This window comes from Chlamydomonas reinhardtii, chromosome 12 (assembly GCF_000002595.2).
Source record: "Chlamydomonas reinhardtii strain CC-503 cw92 mt+ chromosome 12, whole genome shotgun sequence".
Taxonomy (NCBI): Eukaryota; Viridiplantae; Chlorophyta; class Chlorophyceae; order Chlamydomonadales; family Chlamydomonadaceae; genus Chlamydomonas; species Chlamydomonas reinhardtii.
In genome coordinates this window covers 2,149,515-2,166,109 of record NC_057015.1, presented here as the reverse complement: position 1 = coordinate 2,166,109, position 16,595 = coordinate 2,149,515, and the positions used below count along the sequence as shown (strand labels likewise).

Below are 16,595 nucleotides of genomic sequence, written 5' to 3'. Positions count from 1 at the left end.
TAAGCAACTTATGCCGCTGATTCTCGTCTCCGACATTTGACGTTTCGCGCTCCTCTTACCGCACTTGGCAGCGGCACATCACTACAGGATGTTACAGCAAGCCCCCGGCAAAACCTAGAGCCTATGGCACCAATGGAGCCCGAGGCGCCCCGTTCCGGGGCTGTGCAGTGTCCGCCGGTGTCACTTCTGGCTGCCCACGGTGGCGGAAGGCGAGTGCCGAGGCCTGGTCTCTGCACGGCAGCAACATTTCTACTGTGAGTACATATTACTGAAGTGCACTGCACATGAGCTGGTCATGTAAGGCGGGGACGGGGGCTTCGGGCGGAAGACACGCACACCGTTAAACAGCGTTGCCGTGCCAATGCGCTATGGATGGAGGCCCTTGCACTATTGCTAGGGCATCAGCGGCTGTACATGGCGCTGGCACTTCCGGTTGCCCAGGTGTATAAAGTATAAGGTTTCAAACTTGCTGGCGGTGGGCCGGGGCGCTACTAAGGCTCATTTACAGCGGGTGTCCTCAACCCACGCAGTGCCGTCCTTGTAAGCCGCGGCGCTCCTTGCCGTAAGTAGCGCAGCCCCGCTGCAAAATCTTGCAGGCTGGTACCATCAAGGGTAGCGGCAAACAACCCACGATACCCTGTCAGGATTTAGAGAAAGTCTCAGACCTGCGCTTGTCCCAGGATCTCCGGTCAGGAGGTTGGGCAGCTCAGACCGCAGCCCCGTAGGCTCCAGCAGCTGACCCGATGTGTGTATCAGGTCCCGGGGGGGGGGGTGGAGGAGGGGCCGGGGAAATCCATGCTACGCTTCGGCACTGAGTCCCTTCACCCCTTACCCGCCTTGTGCAGGCGCGTGCGCCGGGGCAGGACCGCACCGTGCGTCGCCATTCGCCAGCTTAAAGCCGCCACGCCCCATGCTCCATGGCCCTGCGGGTGGGTGGAGCCTGCCACTGGCTGGGCGGTGTGTCGGCCGTGCCCTGCCCAGGCGGGTCTAACTGCAGGTACGGCCGTGGGCAGTCGGGCAGGGGCGGGGACCGGCAGTTGGTCTCGGTGTGCAGTCGCCTGTTAGGGGTTCGTGAGGGGGCTCCTGTCAGTCCTGCCGTGTAGTACCCCAGGTTTGCTTTGTCAGTAGCGTAGTGTCGCTCGCCGACAGCACTGGGCGGGGCGAAGTGCAGCTCCGAAAGGAGGCGCGTTCGGATGGAAGCGTGTCCAAACGCTGAATGCGGTCGGCGGCGGGCTCTTTCCTGCTCTTTCCGCGGCCCCTCAGGCCCGAGGCCAAGTCCAGCAGTTCAGCTGCGGTCATAATATTGTGTGAAGTTGTCATAAGGAAAGGCGAGTTCTTTGTAGCCCTGCGGGGGTGGTAAGGGCTAGGCCTTCGAGGGAGCCCAAGTACTGTCCTCCGGATTGTGCGGTACATGCCGGCTTGGGCGCCGCATCTCTACAGTGCTTCCCATAAACATACTGGACACAAACAACACAACAGTTCTTTTTGTTTAGACTGTGCATCTACACGAAACAGTTCGCGGCCCACTCAGGACTGCCGACGACCCTAAATGCGGGGCGGATTCTCCAGAGCGCGACTTAGAATGTAAATTTTAAATCATTGTAAAAAGCTCATTGCGCTTAATACAAGAATGCATTAATGTCAAGGAGCATTTGAACACGCCCTCGCACCCCCCCGTCCTGTACACCGCAAGCCGACAACCGCGATGTAACTCGCTCGGCCTCCTCAGCACTCAGACGACATTGCCAGCCATATGTATAATGCTGTAGCTGAAAAGTACTGCCTGTACAGCTGTGCCATCACGGTGGGCAAGTTTGAGTCCACGACAGACATCTACGATGCTCCAGCACATCGACCTGTAGACAGGCCCAAGCGCACCGCCAACCAATTAGGACCCTGCTGTCAGAGTCACAGGCCAACCCGATCAGGTTGCACCACACAAGCAGCACACGACAGGGTGCCAACTCCAGCACGGTTAGGCAAATGTTGAGACAGAACCCCGAGCCCCCGAGGCACCAGGCGCTTCGTACAGCTAGGACAAGGGCTGAGCCCCGGCGGAAGGGACCGGCGGACAGGCAGGGAGGCAGAGAGGAGCACAGGCAGGGACGCGGACAGTGGGAGGCAGGGGCAGGCACAGCTTGTCCGCGTCCCTGCCTGTGCTCCCCACGCTTGCGCCCGCGCAGCCGTGCCCGCCGCTTGACCTCCTAGATGCCTCCTGGCACGGCTCCATGTCTGGACGGGGCGGCGCGTTACCTTCGAGGCAGTACTTTTCAGCTACAGCATTATGCATATGGCTGGCAATGTCGTCTGGGTGCTGTAGGAGGCCGAGCGAGTTACATCGCGGTTGTCGGCTTGCGGTGTACAGGACGGGGGGGTGCGAGGGCGTGCTCAAATGCTCCTTGACATTAATGCATTCTTGTATTAAGCGCAATGAGCTTTTTACAATGATATAAAATTTACAATCTAAGTCGCGCTCTGGAGAATCGGCCCCGCATTTAGGGTCGTCGCAGGACTGCACACCCGATGTAGCTTTGTCGACGCCCAAACTCACGCGTCACCTATGCGTTATAAAAAATAGATCAGCATAAGCATTGCAACCAAGCTTCTCAAGATCACCGCGTAGGGCCGAAAGTCGCAGTACGCCCGACCACTGCTGAGTTGCCTGTCCTCCTTCGCACCACCGCGCGACTGCCTTGTACTTTCTCAACCAGAGGTGAAGTATTTGTGCTCCACGTGGGAGGCTGTGATATCGCGTTTGAGGGTGTGGGCTGACTGCATGCCGACCCCTGAACTTCGTCGCGACTTGCAGGCCTCTTAGAAGCCTTCGACGGCAAGCCTGCGCCCGGATATCAATAGACGTGGTGAGTGCATACACATCAGGGTATTCGCGAGACGGCGCGGCCATGCGAGGAACCTTGTCACTCCATCTGGAGGACGACGTTGAGCGGTTCAGGTGTGTGTGCATCGGGAGTCGCGCCCGTCTCCCTGCGCGTTATTGCCAGACGACTGATGATTTATTTCTGCGCCCCCCTGAATCTCTGCAGGACCGCGCCTGGCATGCGAGCACGCGTGCCGGAATCCCGGCCACATGGCCCAGGCGGCGTCGGCCCTGCTCACGCTGCTGCTAATCCTAGCGTTCGCCCGCCTCACAGCGGCTGCACGAACTTACAATAGCATTGCTGAAGGAGCGGGAGTGTCGACCGTCAATGTCTGGGACGATGCGCTGCCCCTCGATGGCGAGGCTGTTGTGCAGGAGTTGTTCTCCTCGGACAGCTCCACCGTACAACCCGCTGAGGCGGTTCGCCACATGGGAACCGAAGTACAAGAGGTCCTGCGGCGCTTCATGCTGAGTGAAACCGCGCCATCGTACCCAGGCTCCACGCTCCCTCCCCCTCCTCCTGCCACGCCCTCGCCTCCCTCCCTCGCCGTGGGCCTCACTGACCCGTGCGACATCTGCAACGACTGCCTGATGGTCATGTCCGGCGTCGCCGCCGCCTCACTGGCCGGTGCCAGCGCCGACGCTCGCTCCGCGGCCTTCCTGACGGCCTGCGCCGCCCGCGCCGCCTTCAGCACTGCGGCCTGTAACTCGTTGTCCAACATCATTCTGGCAGGTGTGTGCAACTTATCATTGAGTGGTTGCAAGCATTGCATGCAGTTTCCTTACACATGCAGCGGTGTGAGGCAGTGTATCAGGAAACGTTGTAATGTGGCTTCGAGGGGGTTGTCACGACGGGTACGTGCTGGCACGCGGGGGGCCGCGGCCCACGCTCTTACCTGCCTGACCTCCTTGCACTCACAACTGGCCACCGCCGCGCTGCTGCCGCCCCCGGTGCAACCCGCCGATGCTCACAGGCACCACCAACACCGCGGCCCGCGCCGGCCTCCTGTGCGTCAACCTGGGCGCCTGCTCCCCCACCTCCTGCACCGCGCCCGCGCTCTTCAGTGCAACCAAGATCGGCGCCGCGGGCACTACCCTGACCGGCGCCCTCGACCTTTGCGCCGCAGAGGGCGTGACAGGCGGTGCCCCCACGCCACTGCCCTCCGCAACCCGCACCGCCGGCTCGTGCCGAGTCGCCAGCGACTGCAGCGGCACCGGCGCCGTGTGCTCCATTCCCGACAAGGCCGCGCCGCAGGTGTGCGAGTGCGCCGCCGGCCGCGACGTCTGCTACAGCCTGGGCACCTGCATCAGCTACTGCGCCCTCAACTCCACGCTCGCCACCGTCGCCTCGCTCAACGGCGGTGCCGCCGTGTGTGACCCCGCCGCCGCCGCCAACCCCGCCTGCGCCGTCGACGAGGTGTGCGCCGCGCCCGCCGGCGGCTGCAGCCAGTGGCAGTGCGACCCCACCGCCCAGTCCCTCAAGCAGGCGGCCTGCGCCGGCCGCTGCCAACCCCGGGCCCTCAAGGTGCTGTCTGCCGCGCTGTCCGACACCGGCGACGTCGTGGCGGTGACGCTGTCGGCGGCCGCGGCGCCGCTGGCGCTGGTGCCCTGCGCCGCCGTGTTTGACGAGGCCAGCGCGGCGCTGCTGGGCGCTGAGGCGCTGTGCCGCAGCTCCGGCAACACACTCACCGCACAGCTCACGCCCGCTGCCAAACTCATGGTGGGGGAGTAAGGGTGCGGGGGTGATACGGAGGGGGGGGGGTGGCGGTCGCAGGCGCGATCGATTCCTGGACTCCTACCTCCTGACGGTTTGGGTTTCATGTACGCATAGGAACCTCTGCTAATCATTTCACCTCGCTTAAGTACCCGCTTGTCACCAATGCGCTCGCTACACGCTGTGTGTGTTTTTTGATTTGCGGCTGCAGCCTGGCATGTCGTTGACGGCTCTGGGCACCGGCTCCGCCCTCTTGGGCGCCCTGGACGGCAGCCGCGCCTTCACCGGCTCCGCCCTAGTGGCCAAGTGCTTCGCCTGCGCCTCGCCCAAGCCCGCCGTGGCCGGACCCGCCACCATCACGCAGCCCTGCGCCAGCGCCGGCGGCGGCCTGCTGGCCGCCGCGTCCTCGCAGCCGCCCGCCTTCGACGCCTCCACCTCCATCGACCCCTCCGGCCGCGCCGAGTGGGCGGACGTGAAGTGGGCGCTGGAGGCGACCGGCCCCGAGGCCGGCCGTGCCGCGCTGGCGACGGCTGTGGAGCGCACCAACGCCCTGGCGACGCCTCGCGACAGGCTCCGCCTGGCGCTGACGGCCGCCGAGGCGTCCGGTCTGGAGGAAGGCAGCTACGGCCTCAAGGTGCGTGTGGGGCGCGGCAGCAGGCGTACATACGTCTTGCTTGTGGGTGTGTGCGCACGGGTCGCATGTGTGCACTATTGTGCCGTGTGTGTCACGTGCTCCCACTGAGCTCCCATACTGTATTGCCGGCGACCACTATCCATATCTCATCGTCTCAACTCCTCACACAGCCCGCACGCAACCCGCACGCACGCACATGCGCCTCAGGTGACGCTGACCAGCTGGCTGGGCACCTCCGCCTCCGCCGTGACCTCCTTCGCCAAGGCCTCCACCAGCAGCCCAGCACCGCTGGTCCAGATCCTGGGCGCCGCCGCCGGCCAGACCTTCAAGATCAGCGCCGGCCTGCGCGCCGCCGCCGAGTCGGGCCCGCTGTGCAAGGGCCAGAGCCTGGAGTGGCGCTGGACCGCAGTGAGCCCCGCGGGCTGGGGCGGCCTGCCGGCAGGCGGCGTGGCGGCGGGGCAGCAGCAGCTGTACCTGCCGGCGCCCGTGCCCGCCGTGCACGGCCAGAAGGTCGCGCTCAAGGTCAAGGCCGCATACGTGGGTGCCACCGGTGAGCTGCTGATGCTGTTGCTGTTGCTGTTGCGGCTGGTGACGTGTTCTGATATCCTGCATGAGAAGAAGTCACATGACGCAACCCGCCGCTCCCGCCCGCACGCACACGCATACACAGACGCCTCCGCCTTCGGCTCCGCTGAGCTGTCCCTCCTCGCCCTGGGCTCCACGCCCCTGGCGTCCCTGACCGGCCCCAGCGGCGACGTGGCGGACACGCAGCCCCTGGCCTTCAACGCCACCGCCTCTTCCGACCCAGACGCCACCGCCGGCACGCAGCGCCTGACCTACAAGTGGGAGTGCCGGCGCGAGGACCACCCCGCGCCCTGCTTCGCCGGCGCAGCCCAGGGCGACGCCGCCACTGCCCCCGGCGTGTGGGCCATCCCCGCCGGCCTGCTCGCCAACGGCAGGAGCCACACCATCACAGTCACCGTGTCTAAGGAGGTCGCCGCGGGCGCGAGCGCGCTGGAGGCCGTGGCCTCAATCACCGTGCGCCCCCGCTCCGCCGATGTGCCCTTCCCCCGCGGCACGCTGGCGCGCGGCTGCTCCGCTGCCACCTGCTCCTCGCCGCACGCCACCGACTCCGCGCTCGTGGTCACGCTAACGCTCGAGCCCGGCTACGAGGCCGCGGCCGTGGGCTGGTCCTCGCCCGAGCTCTCCGCCGCCGCGCTGGCCGCGCTGCCCGGCCTGGTTTCCGCCGCCGCCGCCACGCCCGCCGTGCGTGTGCTGACGCTGCCGGCCGCACTGCTGCCCAGCAACCGGCCCGCCATCACCATCGCCGTCAACATGACGCTGGCGGGCGCCAGCAGCATGAACACCACCACCATCTCGCTCAACTCGGCGCCGGCCTGCTCGCTGGCCGCCGAGGCTGCGGCCGCCGACGACACCGGTGCCAATGCTGGCTGCCTCAGCCTCGAGCTCCTGGACACGACCTTCCCCACCGCCGCCGTCGCAGTGCACGCCGCGGGCTGGCTCGACCGCCAGGACACGCAGCTACGCTACGAGTTCGGCGTGCGCGACACCGCCGCCTCCGGCCACGACCAGGTGCAGCGGGTCGGCGCCTCCGCCTCCGCCACGCTCGTGGGCCTGCCCGCCGGCAACGTGACGCTCTACGCCTGCGCGCTCAACAGCGGCGGCAGCCGCACCTGCGGCGCACGCGTGGTGACAATCGCGCAGCCCCCCGCCGATTTCAATATCTCTGCCGCCGCTGCCTCGCTGGATGTGGACGCGCTGGTGGAGAGCAAGGACATAGGCTCGCTGCTGCAGGCCGGCGCCAGCCTCGCCAACCTGATGTCCTTCACCTCGAGCTCTCCTGCCGCAAGCAACGGCAATGGCAACGTCACGGGCGACTCGTCGTCCCCTGCCACCGCCGTGGACCCCGCCGTCGGCGCGGCCATCGCCAAGCAGAGCTTGACGCTCGTGTCCGCCATCCTGACAGGTGTGTGTGTGTGTGTGTGTGTGTGTGTGTGTTTGTGTGTGTGTGTGTGTGTGTGTGTGTGTGTGTGTGTGTGTGCAGTCCCTTCAAGTTCTCGCCTGATGATAGCCTGCAATCATGGTGGCTTGCTGTTTACATCCCCACCAACATGTGGTCTCAACTCTGCCGCTGATGCCAGTAGTTTTGTTTTCTTCGTGTCTGCCGCGCGCTCCTTGCTTCATCTTCCGCTCTCACTCCTCGACAGGCACCTCCATGAGTGACCCCGAAGCCGCGCAGCAAGCCATCTCCGTCATCGGCGCTGTGGCCGGCTCCGCCGCCGCCTTCCTGCCTGCCTCAGGCAAGGCTGTCATGGCCGGCGCCGCCAAGGTAAGCTCCAGCGCCGTTGCCATTGCTTGGCCTTCCCATCCATGCTTGCCATCATGTTTAGTCGCTATAGTCAGCATGATTTATACACATCATACAGGTATCATGGAAGTCCAAACGTGTCTATGTCTGTCCTGTCGTCCAGGCCGCCGCCGCCACCATCAATTCCAACGCATCCAACGACTTCCTCTCCAACATCCTCCGCCTGCTGGGCGTGTCCATGCCCGCCGCCGCCGCCAGCAACAGCGCCAACGCCTACAACACCAACACCGCTCGATCCCACAGCACCTACCGGCACCACCATCAACAGCAGCGGCAACGGGAAGGGCAACGCCCGCCGCGCGCTCCTGCAGACCACCGCCAACGACACCACCACGACTGACGCCGCGGTCATCGCCGCCGCCCGCATCGCCGACCTTGTGTCCGTGTCTGGCCGCGTAGGTTCTGCCCTCAGCGGCAAGGCCGTCCCCGGCGCCGGCTACACAGCCCTGGGCGACGGAGGCGTGTATGTGTCCGCTGTGGGGCTGCTGCAGCCCGTGCCCGGAGCCGGCGCCAGCAGCGCCGCAGTGCAGGCGCTCCTGCGCGCCGGCCCCGATGCCGCCGCGAGCGCCGGTGCACCCGCCTCCACCGCCGCCAACAGCGCCAAGCCAGCTCGCCGGCAACAGCGCCGCCACCGCCGCCACCTGGTGGCCGACGCCACAACCGCCACAACCGCCGTCACTTCTTCGACAGTCGGCGCCAGCAGCGCCGCCGCCGCACTGCTGCTCACCGGCACGGCCGCCGCCGCTGCTGGCGGCGGCCTGGGGCTGGTGCTGCAGTACGCGCCCTGCGCCGGCCCCGCGCTGCAAGCCGCCCTGGCTTCCAGCACCCTGCCCGCCGACACCACCCTGCTCACCGCCGCCGGCCTCACCACCGCCTCCTGGCGCATCGCCACCGGCGCCGCCACGCTCGCCGGCGCCGCGCCCACCTTTGACGGCACCAGCGCCAGCTACCTCACCCTCTCCATCCCGGCACCCGGCGTGGACGCCACACTCACCGTGGGCTGCATCGCCTACGACCCCATGACCAACGCCCCCACCGGCCCCTTCATCGCCGGCAGTCTGGACGCCGCCACCAGCCTCGTGGCCTGCCGCACCGACGCCACCGGCTCGTTCCTCGTGGCGCAGGGCGCAGCCCTGCCCACCACCACCAACGCCACCAACGCCACCGCCACCAGCACCAGCACCACCTCCTCCAGCAACGGCGGAGGCGTCACCTCCGTCGACCAGTCCGCATCGTCTGGCGGCAACAGCGGTCCCTCCGACCCCACCGTCGCGGTGCTGTCGGCGGTGCTGGGCGGCATCGGCGCCATACTGGTCGCCGGCGCCATCGCGATGATATACATCGTGCGTAAGAAGCGCCAGGCCGAGCACGGAGTTGTGCCCATCGAGAATTTCCACGTCGTCAACTACTCGCCGGCCTTCGAGCCCGATGGCGGCATCGTGGTTTCGAGCCCCGCCGCCGGCGCGGCTGGCGGCAACGCCTTCGCGGTGGGTGGCAGCTCTGTTCACTCGGTAGCAGGCGGCGGTGTCGGCGGCTTCCACCGCCCCACCAGGATCTTTGCGCCGCTGTCGCCCGGCGGCGGTGTCCGCGCGCCCGGCAACGCACACACCGTCTGCGTCACCGCCCCGGCGGACATGAGCTCACCGGTGCTGGCGTTCGGCGACGGCGCCACACGCAGAATGGACGCCCCCATCATCACCATGTCCACTGCGGTGCCGCCGGTCGCGGTGTGGCAGCACGCGCGTCCCGACCCGGCGCCCCTGAGGCCGGGGCCGCCCGCCACGGCTCGGCATCCAGCAGCACCCACAACCATGCCCCCTCGCCGGCGCGCGTTTTGACCACGGCGCGCGTTGTGGCCACGCCGGCGCCGCCACCGCCAGGGCGCCAGGTCTCGGGCCCGGGGCCGGCGCGCCTGGCCGCGCCCGTTGCATCCTCGCGGCACTGGTAACCCAATGCGGTCGTCCTCAGGCTGATGCTGCGTTGCGTGAAGGCACGCACGGCTCGGCGTCCACCGTCACAGCGCCCGCGGTTACGCCTACCGCACTGCTTGTCAGCAGTGTAGTGCTACTACTAAGTACGAATTGCTGACTTGGGTCCGGCGGCCGGGTGGTACCTGCGTCTTGCTGGTGGGTTATGAGCTCGTGCATGGGTGCGTGTGAGCGCGCATGCATCTTTTTGGGGCTATTGTCTTGCTGAATTGCAAGGCCATACACACACAGCACCAAAGCTGTGGCGTGTGTGCAAACAGTGTGCAAAGTGCTGCTCGGTAAAGGGACGGCAAGCGATTAGCTTGGACGGCCATGCTGGATGTGCCAAAAGGAGCATCGCCTGCGTTGTTCGCTGTGATTGCGGCTGGTTGGATAACGTGATCCTCGTAGGGTACTTGGGTGATCGAGTCATATGCGCACACCATAAGGAGCCTTCACCTCCTTGTGAGAGTGGTGGCACGGCACATGCACATGCACATGCAAGGCACGGCACATGCATGTGAATGCACGGCACATGCATGTGAATGCATGGCACATGCACGTGTAGGTACGCGGAAATGGTGTGGGCAGCTGAGCCCCGCCGCAGCTGCTGCAGGCGCCGTTTGCGTGCGGCATGGTGGGAACATGGGGTGCTCATCAATTTCTTTGGTCAGGGGTGAACCGATGCAATATGGATAGGCAGATGCCAGCGTCTGCAATCAGGGCGGCATAGTATCCATGCATTTCATGTTATATCGGAAGACGTGTTTCTACATGCACTTGCTGAAGCGCGGGTGTGCTGATGCGAGGTCTGCAAGTGATTTGTACGGATTCAAGATCGTGACGTAAGTTAGGCGGCTTGGGAAACAGCCATAAGGTGTAGTGTGTGTTGCAGTTGACATCAACTTTTGCTATGTGCATATTGGTTACAGTCGAACGTGCATACAAATAGGTATTTCTTTCTGCCTGCAGTTGCCTGATCAACTTAGCGGTGTGGGCATGCTGTCATCTGCCTGCTGCCGGCAGCACTCCAGCCACAAACGGACAGGGCGGGCAGGGAGCGCCCGAGTGTCGTGGCCTGTGCTCCGCGGCCACAAGGCCTGAGTCAAGCCGCCTGCCGCTCAGCCTCGCCGCATAGGCGAGTGAGCTGGTGTGCAGGCAGGCACGCCCGGCACTCAAACCAGGAGCTGGAGCGTCACCAATAAAGACGACCGGGGGCCGAGGACCCACATGTGCATTTTCATGGTACCCGTGCATGGCCTACGAGATTGTGGCGTTGGGAGTGGTGTGCGGCGTGCTGCCGCCGCATGCGTGCTGTTAACGGTTTTAGGGCCTCACGGGGTGTAGGATTGCATGTGGCGGAGCATGATGGAGGCATCCGATGTAGCCGATCCTTGACTATATGACTGGCGAAAATAAAGCGGTTTGCCTGTTCGCACAAGGCACTACACCTTTGGCCTTGATCATCAGTGAGCGGTCCGATGACGCTGTTCCCATGCTGACTGGCAAGGAGTGGTTTGATTGCGAGGGTGCACTTGCGGACCAGCAATAAAAGCAGGCAGAGAAGAAGTGGAAGACAGACGCCGTGTTAGTGGCTGGCAACCCAACGCTTCTAGCAAGAAATGAATCTGGCACATCTGGTCAAGTGGCGTGGGTTTTCAAACCCCTTCATTCCGTGCGGTCTGGTTGGCGTGCTGCGGAGTTGCAGAGACGTGCGTGTGTTGTTGCCATCACCGCATACCGGGCAGGTGTGACTACCTCCGCAGCACATGTTCTCTCCCACAATAACGATTACTGGGAACGTGAATATCGAACATACGACGCATGGTCTTTGGCTCTGCTAGGGTGCTTCCGTGTTGTGGCGAATCGGTGTGCTTTATGCTGTGGCTTTATACCTTCATTCATACATTGAAGATGGTGGGGTGTGTTGGCGCTGAGACTCGGATGATTGTAGCGGGCGCGGGCTGCGGCAGCATGGTCGCCTCAGCACAGGGAAGGCCCCAGCAAGTGCTGCAGCTGAGGAAGTAACCAGCAGTCCACTTGTTACCGCGAAGCGGACGATCAACGCTGCGGGCTGCGGGCTCACACGGGTCGCCGCTGGCTAGCTGTGTGAAGCCGGTTCAATGGGATTGCTGGGCTGGCGGACGGCTGGCGGGTGGGCGCCGGAGTCGCTGGAATATGCGCCGTCCGAAACCGGCGCTGAGCCAGGGGCAGCAGCAGCAGCAGGGGTCGGGTGGTGACGCCTGTAGAGAGCATGCACTTTTGGACCACTGGTTCTCTAAAATGCCGGGCGCAGTGTATGGCGCGGCATTCCGTATGATGGTTATCTGGGCGCTTCATTGTGCAGAGCCATCGAGTCATCTATCTCAGGTTTGATTTTGTGCAATAGGATGGAGTATGGGGCGGGTTGGCGCCCGTGCTTCGTCCCGTGGCTGATGCGACCCCGGCGTCAATGGAACATGGAAATACGTCGCCCCTGCGCACACGAATGCCCGCCTGCCCGGCCCCGTTACCAGTACCGCGTTACCAGTATGCCGCGGAAGGCTGATCCAGACCCCACCACTCCCACCCTGCGTTGCCAGCAGTACACACCAGGGGTGAGTACTCACAAGTTCACGCACCGTGTCGGTACAATGGGCCGTCCGGCTGTGCGCAGGGCCTGCTGCCCGCGTTCCCAGACGCCATAGCGCATGAATGGCTTGATACATCCCGGTACCTAGCCACACGCATACCCCGTCGTCGGGGGTTGTCCATAGTCCATACCGCCATCGCCACCTTCCGATTCGTTCGCGTCCCGTGCAAAATCCATACCGATCAATCGCATCACCCATGCGCGTTCTGATGTTGCTGACGTGCACACCCTTTCCGGTGACCTCCGTGGCCACTGCAATCCTGCTGTTCAGAATCCTCCTGCTCACTTATGCCCCGCCGCACGCGGGCGCGTGGACCTCTGCCAACCCCCCTGCCGCCAACAGCAGCGCCTACGACTGCTCACTACCTTTCACCAGCAGCGCCGGACGGAGCCAGCCAATCCCCATGCAGCCTAAACTTATAGTCACAAACCTAGCTCCCATCCAGCTTATCTACCTAGAAATGGCCAGTCAGCATTCCGTACAGCGAGTCAGTGAAGGGGCTGAGCCGCACCCAGGACGACCACCGGCCCGCGCCGCCGCCGCCGCCGCTGTAGCTGCTGGGGGCGACCGCCGCCGGCCCTTCGCCCTGCCCGCCAGGGCCGCCCGCCGCCGCCGTGTTGGCGGCCGGCGCCTGCGAGGGCAGGTGTGCGAGGCTGCGAACCTCCAGGGGCAGCGCGCCGCCGTAGTACTGGGCGAACTCGTTCAGGCAGCCGGAGCGAATCTGTGTGAGGCCGAAGTGCAGGACTTTGGGGCGGGGGCATGCGTACAGTGTGTTGTGATGTGCATCCAGGGCGTGACTCACGTGGCTATGGTAGGTTTGCAGGTACTCCTAGCCGCACCCAGCCGCACCTCGACGGCAACGGCTCTACTTGCTGCAACCGAGCTTAGCCACAATTAGGCGCCCCCAGCTTTTGCCCCTTTCACATTGAGTAGTGGCTATAATTTCCCACCCTTGCCCCCACCGCTGCTCCCCGAACCTCTACAACCCAGGCCTCCGCCCCGCCCCGCCTCCCTGACGAAGCTGCTGCGCCACCACTCACGTCGCCGTGCTTGTTACCGCTGCTGATGCCCTTGACCTTGAGCAGCCCCTTCCCCAGGTCCACCACCCGCGCGCTGTGCAGGAAGGCGGGCGGGCGGCGTGTGGTTGCGCCCACCAGCAGCGCCATGGCCAGGTCCTCGCAGTTGTGCATCTCGTCCACGTGCTGCCGGATCGCGCCCGCCATGTGGTTGCTGTAGTACTCCAGGTAGTCTGTTGGCGGTTGGCGGGTAGGAAGGGGGATATTGACGGTTGGCGGTTGGTCGGCATTTGGGGGGAGGTTGGGCGGCGAGAGGTCGGGCGGTGGGAGGGGCCACACGGGCAGTGAGGAAGGGGGAAGTATGCGACGCGGGTACGGGACGTGCGCCGGCTCAAAGCCTTCGAGGCTCACTCGACATGTGATACGGCGTGGGGCCCAGAGCCTCCCACTGCTAGCTGTCCGCGTCATTGGCTTGTGGACCGGTCCAACCGGTGCAACCAATGGAATCTAGCCCTGCCCAGCCCTCCCTCAGCCTCCACCTTGCACTCCCTGTCCGGCCCGGCCCTCCTGCACGCCCGCCCGCCGACTCACCCCGGTGCAGCATGGCCGCCTTGGTCAGGACCAGGCTGTAGGCCCCGTGCCACGTCAGCGTGCCGAAACCCTGGAGGTATTTGTACCTGTGCACGTGCAGCGCACGTTGGTGTGGGTTGCAAGAAGTCCTTCCTTCTTAAATCCCGGCCAGCGTCACCCCGGCGGGGCGGGATGCACGCCAAAGACATACCCGCGCGTGTAAATTGGCCATCCCACCACGCATGCGGCTCCGGTTACGTAACCACGCGTGTTAGAGAAGACATCCCCCGAGTTCAGATTGATTCGCACCACCCACTTGCAGTCCTTGTCCAGCAGGTGCAGCCGCGGGTAGAAGCCGGCCATATTCCAGGGGTCACGCTTCCACACCTGGCCGGAGCCGGGGAGCGACAGGCGCGGGGCAGGGTGCGCGGGTGGGCACGTGGCATCCATCCAGGGGTGTATGCCGTGTGCGGGGGCAAAATCGACAGAGGCACAGGGCGCACGGCCGCGGAGCGCGGCACCGCATGTCCGCGCATACCGAGCGATGGTGACATCCGGGCATTGCGTACATAGCACGTGTACCATCAGTCCGAGCCCTGTCCTGTCCTGGTCGCAGAACCCCGTCCTGCCCCCGCCTCCCCCTCCACACACGGCCCCCCACGCCCACCCACACACCCACGCTCATCACCCCCCCCTGGGCTGGTGCTGGGTCTTGGTTTACTTGGGATTGGGACAAACTACCTCAACCCCCAACACCCACACATCCACGCACCGCAAACAGCTGGTCCAACTCGCCGCAGGGCGCCACAATGTCGTCATCCAGCGACAACACAGCCTCCGTGCGCAGGCCTGAGGCAGGAGAGAGCGCACCGTGGCGCACCGTGGAAGGCGCGGCACACAGGGGCGCGGCATAAGGAAAGGCCGTCAGCAAGGCTGAGGCTAGGTGTGAAGCCGGTCGTGCGCCGTAGATGTGCTCTCCGTTCAGCCGGTTGGTTGGCTCATGCTTGCATATAACGTCTCCTCTCGATATGCATCCGTATCCTCCCTCTCCCTCCACCCCCACCATCTCCCTCCGCCCCATCAGCTCCCTCCAGCTCCCCCAGCTCAAGTCCAGCCGGCCGCCGCCGCCCCGACTCCGCGGCCACGCACCCTCCAGCGGCCAGAACCGCATGTTGAGGGAGGAGTTGGTCATTATGTCGTACCGGACCTACGAAGGCAGGCGAGAGGCGTACCGCCGTGCGTAGTCGGACAAAGCCGTACTGTTGTGCCCTATCCTTGGAACCTGCGCCCGCTGAGCGGAGCCCTTACGAATGTGATCTACGGTATCCCGCGCTTCCGCAGCGCTGCCTTGCAATTCCTCCGCCGCGGCCGGCTCGCTCAGCCGCCCTCACCTCCTTGAGCTCGGAGAAGAACTCGGGCGCCTGGGCGCGAGTGGGCGGCAGCCCCTCCTCACACCAGATCTGTACGGCAGCCCGATACGTCATGGAAAGGGGCAAGAGCGACAGGCTGGCTGCTACCTCTGCCCGCGCGGTTCCCACAGAGCCGACCAGAGCTGACCTGGGATAACCCCCACCAATCATGCCTCTAGTTCTGCTGACTGCGCCACCGACTGGCTCACCACGCGCACGGCGTCTATGGACTTGCACTGCGAGTAGTGCCGCACCGCTCGCTGGAGCAGCTCCGGCCGCCTTCGCACGCGGAGTGGGGAGGGGCCAGGGTGGGCACGTCAGCAGCGCATTGCTTGAGCATGCTACCGGCCACAGCTCTAGCAATCCATGTATCATAACACACGCAATGTCTTGAAAGCCGTAAACGTGGTATTGCAACCAGGCTGATGTCTGGAGCGCTCCCGCCAACCCCTCCGCAGGGCTGTGTGCAAGGCCCAGAGCCCCCGCCTGCATCCCGCGCCCTGACCCCCGTCCCCGTTCGCCGCTGCATAGTGATCGCGGCCCTGATTCCTGCGCTGCTCTCTTACTTATAAGAGTTGATGACCAACGTGAAGCGGTCCGGGAACTCAACTGCAGGGCAGCCGAACCCGGCAGCAGGTACAGGCAGTGAGTGGGTGCAGGAGCCAAAGCCCCACCCCGCTTTCCGCCCCAGGGATGTCAGCCCTTGGCCACCCAGGCCAGCGCTGTGATCAGCTTCCAGCAACGCACAGCTGTCGGCAAGCATAGACGCAGGCGAGCGTGCAGCTAGCGAAGCCGCGCACCTGAGGGGCCGTGGTAGCGCGGGAGCGGCTGCAGGGAGTCGGGGCGTTTATACGCTGGTACCATGCAATGCCCTGGAACCAGCGTCCATTCCATGAATATAAATGGTAGTAGCAGCAGCACCAAAAGCAGCGTGAACGCTGCGACCGCAAGTGTTCCACGGCGAGTTTTCATGGCGGCAAAAAACCAGCTGGCTCCAGCTCGCGTGCCGACACCTCCGCACAGCCCCCGCTCCTCGTCGTACGTAACGTCGTCAGTTTTCTTTGGCCCCGTCTTCTTGGGCCCAGGCCGGACCATCCGCGGCGACAGCGTGGACATCAGAATTCGTAAGTTCGGGTCATTTGTGGCAGGCCAGTCGCTCAAAAGAGTAGTAAGCACTTAACCAGCAGCGGATGTATAGCATTGTCACTATTACGCAGGATGGAAACTACAAATGTCGGTTTTGGTCGAGAGAATCGGCGGGCCCCTGCCTTCATTGCCCTCTCCCCGGGCCCAGGTCCTCTGCGTCAGGCTGCGGCGCGCCAGGCAAGCTGTGGAGCTGCGGCAGTGTTGACGCCATCGATTAGAGTGGCGACGCATCAAGCCAA

The 16,595-nt window shown here is 64.5% G+C and overlaps 4 protein-coding genes across 4 annotated transcripts; 3 read left to right on the top strand and 1 right to left on the bottom strand.

The window, feature by feature from the left end:
- The first annotated feature begins 7 nt into the window (after positions 1-7).
- On the top strand, positions 8-1,600 carry CHLRE_12g508643v5 (uncharacterized protein). Its single transcript, XM_043068209.1, has 3 exons — positions 8-254; positions 846-997; positions 1,264-1,600. Exons 1-3 carry the CDS (start codon positions 133-135, stop codon positions 1,299-1,301), a joined length of 312 nt encoding a protein of 103 aa, XP_042918159.1. The 5' UTR covers positions 8-132; the 3' UTR covers positions 1,302-1,600.
- Positions 378-1,600, top strand: CHLRE_12g508642v5 (uncharacterized protein). Its single transcript, XM_043068208.1, has 3 exons — positions 378-562; positions 846-997; positions 1,264-1,600. The coding sequence occupies exons 2-3, from the start codon at positions 918-920 to the stop codon at positions 1,358-1,360; spliced, it is 177 nt and encodes a 58-aa protein (XP_042918158.1). The 5' UTR covers positions 378-562; positions 846-917; the 3' UTR covers positions 1,361-1,600.
- Positions 1,601-2,444: 844 nt separating this feature from the next.
- CHLRE_12g508650v5 (uncharacterized protein) lies at positions 2,445-12,060 on the top strand. Its single transcript, XM_043068210.1, has 9 exons — positions 2,445-2,861; positions 3,045-3,611; positions 3,853-4,598; positions 4,804-5,226; positions 5,434-5,776; positions 5,897-7,213; positions 7,455-7,576; positions 7,719-7,776; positions 7,859-12,060. Exons 2-9 carry the CDS (start codon positions 3,089-3,091, stop codon positions 9,451-9,453), a joined length of 5,127 nt encoding a protein of 1,708 aa, XP_042918157.1. The 5' UTR covers positions 2,445-2,861; positions 3,045-3,088; the 3' UTR covers positions 9,454-12,060.
- A 32-nt stretch (positions 12,061-12,092) lies between these two features.
- Positions 12,093-16,424, bottom strand: CHLRE_12g508700v5 (uncharacterized protein). Its single transcript, XM_001690978.2, has 10 exons — positions 16,011-16,424; positions 15,777-15,819; positions 15,420-15,489; positions 15,193-15,261; positions 14,951-15,008; positions 14,574-14,650; positions 14,118-14,188; positions 13,823-13,908; positions 13,256-13,464; positions 12,093-12,936 (listed from the first exon to the last, which is right to left on the bottom strand). Exons 1-10 carry the CDS (start codon positions 16,072-16,074, stop codon positions 12,670-12,672), a joined length of 1,014 nt encoding a protein of 337 aa, XP_001691030.1. The 5' UTR covers positions 16,075-16,424; the 3' UTR covers positions 12,093-12,669.
- Between the last annotated feature and the right edge of the window lie 171 nt (positions 16,425-16,595).